We start from the raw sequence: 10,444 nt of genomic DNA, 5'->3' as shown, positions 1-10,444 counted from the left end.
GTTTTAGTATTACTTCTGTACTGGCAAACTTTGGAAAACTCATAATCCTTGCTTGACCAGTGATTATCATCTAGGAAACACTTGTCACTTGACCAATCACAGTGAGAGAAATTCCATAGACCTCTGTGGCTCTGGAGCGCTTGAGCGTAATGTCACATTTCAGACCACATGTCATTCATTCCCTTGAGAATAATATTCTTTGTTTCAGTTGTATCCATATTCATGTGTCTTCTCGTGCAACTGAGTGCAAACCTTAAACAAAGAAATGATACTCTAGGGAATGACGTGGTCTGAAATGGGACAAACATTACGTCAGAGCCAAGGAGGTCTATTACTTGGGACACATTTTCAAATATCAACATAAAATGCAAATAAATAAATCCTGGACCCAGACTATTAATTTCACTGTAAATCTGGGTATGGGTACAAGAATCAGATAAGTTGACGAATTTTTTATTTGTTTCTGAGGATGTAAAAATGTTCCAAAATCAAAGTATTTCAGGTCGGTTAATGTAAGCAAAATGTTTCAGCTACTCTATTATTCTCCAGAAAGTAAATGGGATTCCTGTGTTGAAATATTTGGCAGAGAAAAACTGGGGACGAGAAAGGGTTTTTCCTCTTCCCCACCCCCTTCGTTTTTTCCTCCACTCCACAGGAAGACCGAGGAGCCCAAATACGATCACAAAGGAGCAGGCCAGGCCAGTGAAGTCAGGGAGTTTTATTGAACCAGGACTCGGTTATTCTAGAATATGTTGAAAGGACCGTAAATGGGCTAAGCTGGCTCTTTTTGAAGTGACAGCAGCAAGACTACGCATGCAAAATCGGTAAGCTAACTACAAATTGCTTTGAGACTGTTATAATCTTTGAAAACTTTGTAAGGAATTGCTCAAATCTGCACAAATTAGTAAGTTCAGTAGACCTAGGCTTCAGTAGACCGTAGACCTACAAAACTTTGCACTAATTTGTACAATCTTAATTTGTAAGTTAACTTTTTGATGGATATATGGTATGCACTCCACCATGGATGATTCATGCGAATATAAATCCATATTCCTTCCTTATTACCTTGCTTGGACCGCCTCTGCCTTTACGAGGCCGTAGCCACCACTTGGACAGTGGTCTGGTTCATAAAAAAGATGTTTCTGTTTTTTTTATTTACTTTAATACTATTTTTATTTTTGTACGAGGGAGAAGGTTTACCCAAAGTTTGGGATAGAGTGCGAACGATATATCCGTGAAACACTGTTTACTAAATTGTTCAAAATAGTGCTAGTCAGAACAAAAGAAAACAATGGAATTAGCATAAAATAGTGCAAAGTGTTGCACACTTTTAGTGTTTGTACTCTATAGCTAACCGTTAAATTTTAGTGATACTATATAGCACAAGTTCATGCAAATTCCATTGTATGCCTGCGTTGTAAATTTCGTCCCAGGCTCTAAACAATAACACACAGGAAACCCAGTATGCTACACTTTCATCACTAGTTTAAAAAATTGAAAAAAATATATAACATGAAACAAAAATTTCTACAGCAGAAAACTTTTTATTCAAATAAATGATCATCAAGGCTTACTGATTAGACTCGATATCAAAAGTTAACATATATAATTTGTGTTTTTTTTTGTTTACAGTTTTATAGCCTGCGTCACTTCCGGAATTTTCTTCGTAAGTTTACGAAGATAATTCCGGATGTGACGCAGGCTACAGTTTTACATTTATTCTATTGATCTTAAATGATCCAAAAATAATTTCTTGACTTGGAACTACATTTCAATATTTACTATTTATTTGAATTTTGTGAAGTCTAGTGCAAAATTTTAACAATTTAAAGTGATTTGCTTGACTTATGAATTCGCACGGAAAGTTTAATTTTGTACGTGGATTATAAAATACTAGCTTAAATATTCCTTCCTATATATATGTATAGTAATCTAAATAAGCACACGCTAAGGTACCTATATAAGGTGCAAAAAACGACCCGCAAAAAACTAGCTTGTTTTTGTTTGTTTATTGAAGTGGTTGTCATTGTTTTATGACGTGGGATGGAATGATGGGGGTTATATGATGATGATGATGATGATGTTGATAATGATGGTGATGAAGATAATGATGTTGATAATGATGGTGATGATGATAATGATGATGGTGATGATGATGATGATGATGATGATGGTGATGGTGATAATGATGGTGATGATGATAATGTCGATAATGATGGTGATGATGAAGATGACAATGATGAGGCAATAAGGCGATGATGATGATGATTGAGTGGTGTTGATAAAGATGATATCGGACTAACGGTAATGACGATGATGATGGTGATAGATGATGGTGATAATGTCGCGAATGATTGAAGATAACGATGACTGGTATAGTTTGGTAGTTACAGATATTCACAAATACCAACCGCGAAAGTAAAGAATCCTCAACTTCAACAATACAAACACTGGCCGACTTTGAAATTCCACCGGACCTTAACTGCAACACATTAAATTTCTACATGAAAATCGATGCAAACCTGATCGAGCAAGTGAGAACACGAAACAGGAGATTTTGATAGTGTTAATGTACTAGTCCCCTGCACTGCCAGGCGTGGCCGAGTCTCCACCAAGGCCCTGGGACTGCTCACACTCTGGTTGGACAGATACTATCTTCATTGAACTATGCTGATTCTTGCCGCTACCAGCGTCGACAGGAACATTGTCGTGCTCAAAGGAATGAACGTCTTGATTCCTCGTAGCAGACTCACTCGTCATAGTCGTCTCCGCTTCGCCAAGACCACTTCCCTTGACTTGCCCCCAGCGACACAGAATAAACAGCCTCCTGTAGGCCGCACGGAACTCTGGGATACGATAGCAATAGATCCATGGATTCATTGCTGAATTACATAAGGCCAACGTGCGTGCCCAGTTGTACGCTGTACCGGAATTCTTGTCAGCGTTGAGTGACCTCAGTACTAATATGGGCAGCCAGGAAATGGTGAACACTATGATGACGATGCCTATTGTCATGGCGACACGTTGTTCCATCTGGTCACGCTTTCTCTTGCTGTTACCAGCCGAGTAGGCAGTTTGGCGTGATTGCATCAGATTTTGTTGTTTTCGTACCTGGATAATAATGAGGGTGTAGCTGATGACGATGACCATGTAGCACACGGCCATCATTGCAACAGTGAACAGAGACGTCGCCCTCTTGCTGACTGTCAGTCTCAGAACAGCGTAGATAATCGGCAGGACCCAGGATATCAATAACAGGATTCGAGATCTCATTTTCGTCATGATCCGACTAAAATTGTGCGGTTTCGTCACCATCAGACATCTATCAACACTGATGAAACACAGATGAATCACAGAAACAGCACAGGAAATATTCGCTGCAAGTCTGAACAATAACTCCACGATATTGGCACACGAACCATCGATTGCTGCGCCGAGGAAGCCCACAAGAAGAGGCTGTGCCACCACAGTTACGATCAAGTCAGCAACTGCCATACTGACGAGGAAATAATTGGAAATAGTTTGAAGACCAGTGGTGGTGTAAATCGTTGCGCAGACCAATAAGTTTCCAATACTTCCGAAGACGCTTGAAATGACATTCAGAATAATCAGAATAATGCCATGCTCTAATGGAAGCAAGCATTCACTTTCCGCTCTTGTATTAGACGTAAAATTACTCATTTTACAGCAGGAAATAGGCTCAAATTTACTTCTCAGATCATAGTACGTGTACTTTTCGTACTTTGGCCCCCGGGACAAAACGAGTATTAAGGTTAAGCAAGCTAGAATGAAAGAAGTCTTGAATTTCAAACCAACCTCAGCTGGATGCCAAACCCAAATATGCAGAGTTCCGCAATATGACATTTATATATAATCAATATGCATTCATGAATAATTAATGAATAAATGATTAGAAATATATCGACGCAATGAACGGTTGATCGGTGGTCCGGCACTGCTGGCGAAACTTTTGTTAATGTCATAGCGAAATTAATTAAGGCGATTGAGACTTCAATAAATTTGATGGGAGCGGTATAAAATATTTTTAAAAAGAAGTGAAATGGCTTTTTGTTGGTTGATTGACGTTAGAGATTTTTTTTTTGTGTTGAAAAATATATGGGATCGATTGCGATCAAATTGTCCTCGAGGAATGCACATGCATGAGCTAGTTTATTCTTGTTCGATCAAAAGTTAAGCCAGCTATGCACACGGTTTGGTCAGTGGCCAGTTCATTGATTTCGTATCAGCAGTGATAAACACGAGTTGCAGATTATACTATAGAGACGTCGAACTATACCAAGATAAGTTGATAACAGCACGCGAAGTAAGTAATATTATTACTGAGCAAGATTCGGATCGACATTCATGAACAAACAACTTATTCGAGAACTAAGAGAAAGGAAGAAAGAAACATCTACTTCTTTGATTGAAATTTTAAAAAATTCGGTCGAAGATTTTACGAACAAAAAAAAAAAAAAAAAAAAAAAAAGAGCCACATCCGGTTGATATGGAGAAAGAGCAAAATAACCAAAATTTAACCCATGATGATCAATAAAGATTAAAACTCTTCATCCAATAAATGAAATAAAACTGATTTGATTAAATATTCCATCCGCAAATACATCAAACGCCGATATATCGACGTATCGATCCAACATAGTATTAAATAAAATGAAAACCCTAAATTATATTCTATTAAGTCAATTAGCGATGACGAAGTGATTAAACTAAATGTTGTAATCTCCTCTAGATTGCTAAGTTACGATATCAATTCAATAAAACCACGCAGTTAATAAATTCTCTCTCTATTACCCGAAATGTAATAGTTTCAACAGCATTCTTCTTTTGTTGACATAAACAAAGACTAAGTAGACATGCATCAACACGATACTTTCAGGATTAGACTCTGCGACTACAGCACACACACACTCGCATAAAGTAAAATATATGATTTTAAAGGAAAAAATATGAAAATGTGTACAAATTCTATCATTTAAATACTCAATCGTGATTGGCTAATTCGTATGAAAATTTCTCTGCGTGGCCTTGGTTGGTGTAGTTGAACTGTAAAATCCAGAATTCACTAATTCAGTGTTTTAGAGTGCACGCACTAAAACCGTGAACATTAAATAGTACTAATTACTACTATTTCATACAGAATCCTTTGTTTTCTATTGTTTAGTTATCACTATTTAGTGCTAAAAATTAGTATTTGTTTCACGGATTTAGTGTGAGCACTCTATTGAAATGTAATTTGTAAAATTGATTTAAAGTTTGTTTTGACTTGCCTATTGTATTTCAGTGCAATGTTTTCTTGGGCACAACTAAAAAAAGATTAATTAGACATTAAGTCACGCGTTTTGGCACATTAAGAAACATTTTTATTACAGCTTCAGCGTCAGTGCAGTGTTTTCTTGTGCAATGTCGGAAGGATAAATTTGACATTAAAACACATGTAACACGTATTTCAGAGCTCAATAAACAACATACAGTCAATTCAAAAAATGTTGTCGTCGACCAGCTCAAGCCTACGCGACTGGACCGAAAGGAACTCTGGGTAGCAATCATTGAAGCCGAGTTGACTCCATAATTTTATCTGACTAGTTATGCCTGGTTTACAGCACGAACCTTCGTAGGCGAGCGGGAAGTGTTGAAGGAGACGTTTTTTAAATGCCTTCATATATTCGAAATTGTGAACTGAATAATAAGTACTTTGTTTTTGTTTCCTTAAACCCAAAGACATGCATTTGATGGATTGTTTCTCGCTATTATTATCTTATTACTAGCGGGAACAATTTATTCAGAACGAATATTTAATCGCTTCAGTGATTTTTACCCATATTCCTTTCGGTCCAGTCGCGTAGGCTTGAGCAGGTCGACGACAACGTTTTTTGAATTGACTGTATATAGAGGATATTACATGGGCGCGCGGAGATACGAAATTTATCTTCGAGTGTTGAAAAGGTCTCTCACAAGTGAGCGCAGCGAACGAGTGAGAGATTTTCAACACTCGAAGATAAATTTCGTATCTCCAAGCGCCCATGTAATATTCTGTTTATTACATAATTATCAATGAAAGTATGTTTTGGCTTTTTCAGGCAATTCTTTCCGTGTATTTTTGAATAGCCATCGCAATGGTGTTATTTTCACACGTGAAAAGAGCATGTTATTTTCACGTGTGAAGATATCAATTTTTCGAAATAGAGAAAAATAGATATTTCATTGGTAATTATATAATAAATATTAATAATATATATTTATATATATTAACACGTCACTTAGAATTTAATCGGTTAATCAGTTTACCTTTTCAACTTTAACCTTGTTGTTCACTGTATTCAATGTTTTCAGGGGCCGGCTGACACCTTCAACAGCTCCAAGGTTATTGAGGATCTAATCAATCACAATGAATTACTTTTCCAAGCCAAAATTCCTTTATCGGACTATAATTGAGCCCGATTACTGAATCAGTTTTATTATATTTCTGATTATTCTATTTCTGTATTTTACTCAATATTCTTACGGTGACAAAATCAGACTTGGCGATGTTTTCATTGGCTTATTTTGATGTACCGTGGATTTGGCGGGAACGTTTCGCGCCTAAACTCGCGCGCGTGCAAACAAGTTATATAAATTCACAAGGTTTTTGGTCGGACATGTTGGAATAGTTTGTTGAAGAATTAACCCGATTAATTAATTGTATCATCACTCTATAATCCCATATAAGCAGCTATTGTATTATTTTCAAATTCTCTTTCGATTCCCGCCAAAGGCATTTGATATTTTTCTCTTATTCTCTCTATTTTCATTACACACACCGTGAACGGCATAATCTAAAACTACTACTACTATGTCTGTCCATATTAAAGATTACTATTTGGATCGTTTCCATTCGCATTCTTTTTGGGGGAAACTATGACTTGTGAAATCAGTCTAGTATAGTTTGGGATGAAATAATTAATCTGCAATACGAAAAAAAATTCCTCGGACTGCCAAAATTGAACTCGACCTATCGGCCTTATTTCCAATTTTCCCAGTCCTTGGAATTTTTTACATCCAATTACTTCCAATTTGGACAGTAAGTAGTCCTAATACCTATACTAATTTCGATCGATATATGGTCGGATATGCTCAGTGAAAGGTATGGTGAGGTATGGTTCATGTGAGCTCGGGTAGTAGTCGATTACTGGTCGATAGTTTACATAACCTCGGCTATGGTCGATTTGTAGTCGATATAAGGTAAAAAGCACAGGCTGCATAGTAATTTTTAATATAATCTAAACCAAAGCTGTTGCACAGACGTCTAACTATGCAGCCACCACTATACCTCTGATAAAGGCCAACGAGGTGGTTTTTCTCGAATCAAGTGTACAAGAATTCCTTCCAGATAAGTTTGCCTTCGATCAGACTAAACACTGAACCTCAAATCCGTTCCTCTTGTGAGAGATTAGCAGACCGGGACTTGCGGTGGGCGGGCTGCGAAAGACAAAACCTGATAAAGATCGATTTTGAACAAGGTTATCCAATTCAAAAAAAAAACTTCTAGTTAGTCAAAATTACTTTGTAATCAACAATAGCACCGGTAGAACTCCCACTAAGGTTGTTTATACGTTTGAGGACAGCACTGTAATTCTTTTCAATAGGTTGCTATCAATAGACGTCACTTCCGGTAATAGCTCTTTTTTGATGGCTTGTAGAATCCTGGAGGTTGTTTTGATCTCTTGTTTTCTGGTTTGATGTCGTGAAAATAGTCAAATACAATAGTTTGAGGATTTATTTTGATATGTTTTGACTTAGCATCCGCTAGTTGCCCCCAGTTAACCGCTTGTTTGCCCCCCAGTCAACTCCAAAAAGTCACGTGATTGATAGTAAGCAATAAGTGTATGGCGTTTGACGTGATGATGACCTCAGTGCGGAAAGCAAACTTCCAAGAGAACTGATACATCTAAGACGACAGCTCATTGAGAAAATTCGGTTCTATTTGTAGTGTACTTTTGCTCAGGAAAATAGAGAGAGAGTAGATGGCGAGGCAGATTTAGTAAGGAGGTAAAGTAAAGCATGGGACATATAGAGTTGAAGGTACTCACTATTATAATGCGATCCAGATCTAATCATAAACTTGGCATCGAATGCGAGCATAGTTTCATCATCTAAGATCCGCCTCCCGCCTTGATTCGAGGGTTTTCTCCGGATTTACACAGTTTTTCATCCCTTCATAAAAATCAACTTCTAAATTTTAATCAATTTAGTAGAAGAAGTCAAAGCTTCAAGAAGCTTTGATTTGATTTTCCGGGGGAAAAAAGGTGTCATTTCAACAAAGAAACTATAAAGTGTGGTACAAAATAACAACATTATTTCGACAAGAAATGTTCTCTTGAGATTCGCATTCCCATTTATTCAGTGCACGTTTACTTATCTACGGCCCCTTTCGTTCCCTTGTTGGTTTTATATTATTTTTATTATTATTTTTCAGAGCAAAATTAAAGCTATTGTTATGGAACAAAATTTTAAGCTGACACTTGCATTAGTCATAGCGAAAATTTTTGACTATCTTACGTTAAAAAATTACTATTCTTTTCGATTTCTAACAGCACAAAATAGTTTATTTATAAGCCATTATTACATTCACAAGACTATTTTTCTGTATCTTTATTATAAAATTAGAATGCGTGTTTTTAAAGCTAAGCCGTTATATTTTCACTTTTGCTTCGGCTTCAAACGACTGATAGACGTCGCGTCGTGTACACGCGGTTTCGGATTGTCAGTGACAAAAAAATGGTTCTCCCAAGCATAGTATTAACCAGTGGCGGATCCAGGGGGGTCGAAGGGGTCCACGGAACCCCCCTTGAAGGTTTGATCTTTTAGGTAAAAGAAATATGTCTTATATAAATGTTGCTTAAAAGTATCCACAAAGATAATGTTGAACACGAAATGATAGATATTTGCTGTTATAATGTTTAATTTACCTTTAAGTTCCGTTACTAGATAGTAAATTAGGTGATTAGAGCCATTTTTTGTCAAACATCGACTAAACAAAAGAGAATTATACACAGTTTAAGAAACGGAACCCCCCTTTTGAAAAATCCTAGATCCGGCGCCACTGTTAACTATGTTTCAAGCTTGTTTTTACTGTGGCTAGAATAAGAGTAGATCGAAAAGAAACATGCTTAATCAATGTCTAAGAGGATTTGGTCCGAAACTTACTTTCGAAACTCACCAATTATAAACCGCTTAAAAAGAATTGTTTTAGCTTGACCGCGTGAGTTTTAACAAAAAAAAAAGTGTGTTTTCCTCTTGTATTATAAGGGGATTTTCCTCTCGCAGGATGTTAGATATTATTTTATTGTGAAATATTGCATGACTGTTTTGTTGTTGGCCGGAAAGGCTAGTCAAAACATTCTTCAGTTTCGGAAGTTTAGGGTCTTTCACTTTTCGTTTTTTCAGATTGTCACCTGTCACCAGACAAAGTCTTACGGAGACAGATCATTTGCTGTGACTGCGTCTAAGTTGTGGAATTCACTTTTTAAATCTCAATTAAAAACACATTTATTTCTTTTAATTTTTCATTAATCTATAAGTATATATTTATTATTTAAATCATCTTGTAAATTCATAGTTTTTAGCTATTCATAGTTATATTTTTATTTTTATTTATTTATTTATATTTATATTATTTAAATCATCTTGTAAATTCATGGTTTTTAGTCATTCATAGTTATATTTTTATTTTTATTTATTTATATTTATTCTTTGTAAAATAACTGTATGAATGTCGCGTTCTGATTGGTTTGGAGCGCGTGCTTTATGAGAGCACATTGCACGCGCGCCCACTTTCCGTTGCGTCATTCCTATCTATTATCGTAATTTGTATTTTATAAAAGAAATAAAAAACTTGCTTGCTGTGCTGTGTGCTGTCATAAAGCACTTGGGGATTGGCAGAACACTCGAGAAGTGTCAAGAAGCACTCCGCTACGCGTCGTGCTTCTCCTAACACTTCTCTCATGTTCTGCCAACCCCCGCGTGCTTTATGACAGCACACAGCACGCGCGCGCGTTTTCTATTTCTTCATTATTATTTAAATCATCTTGTAAATTCATAGTTTTTATTTATTCATAGTTATATTTATATATGAAGAAAATTTACTCAAAAAGGGTCTTCTTAAGACCCTTTTGGTGTGATATTTCGATTGAAGACCTTTTAAACACTGTGTTTGAATTTGAAGTTTTCCCAATTTTTTAAAATCAAAAATCATCCATCTCCTCTTTAAGACCCCTTTTATCTAAATATTCTTCATATATATATATATATCAATTTAATTGTAAAGCATCGAGATTGTATATAATGCTTGATAAATTATTATTATTATTATTATTATCATTAAGAAAATATGATACTCAAGGGAATGGCATTTTGGCCTTCTTTTTATTATTGGGTCTTTACTTTG

General features: G+C 36.1%; 1 protein-coding gene and 1 long non-coding RNA gene across 2 annotated transcripts; one reads left to right on the top strand and one right to left on the bottom strand.

Moving 5' to 3' along the window:
- The first annotated feature begins 666 nt into the window (after nucleotides 1–666).
- On the top strand, nucleotides 667–9,654 carry LOC148912615 (uncharacterized). Its single transcript, XR_016119276.1, has 3 exons — nucleotides 667–824; nucleotides 6,352–8,079; nucleotides 9,445–9,654. It is a non-coding gene; the product is annotated as an uncharacterized LOC148912615 (long non-coding RNA).
- LOC116288164 (trace amine-associated receptor 8b-like) lies at nucleotides 1,525–3,873 on the bottom strand. Its single transcript, XM_031694912.2, has one exon. The coding sequence runs from the start codon at nucleotides 3,862–3,864 to the stop codon at nucleotides 2,575–2,577; it is 1,290 nt and encodes a 429-aa protein (XP_031550772.2). The 5' UTR covers nucleotides 3,865–3,873; the 3' UTR covers nucleotides 1,525–2,574.
- Nucleotides 9,655–10,444: the final 790 nt, after the last annotated feature.

Source organism: Actinia tenebrosa, unplaced genomic scaffold (assembly GCF_029948245.1).
Source record: "Actinia tenebrosa isolate PJP-AT-01 unplaced genomic scaffold, QUT_ActTen_1.0 PGA_scaffold11__36_contigs__length_13525064, whole genome shotgun sequence".
NCBI lineage: Eukaryota > Metazoa > Cnidaria > Anthozoa > Actiniaria > Actiniidae > Actinia > Actinia tenebrosa.
The sequence above is the reverse complement of the archived record's forward strand: the minus strand, read 5'-3'. Positions and strand labels throughout refer to the sequence as shown.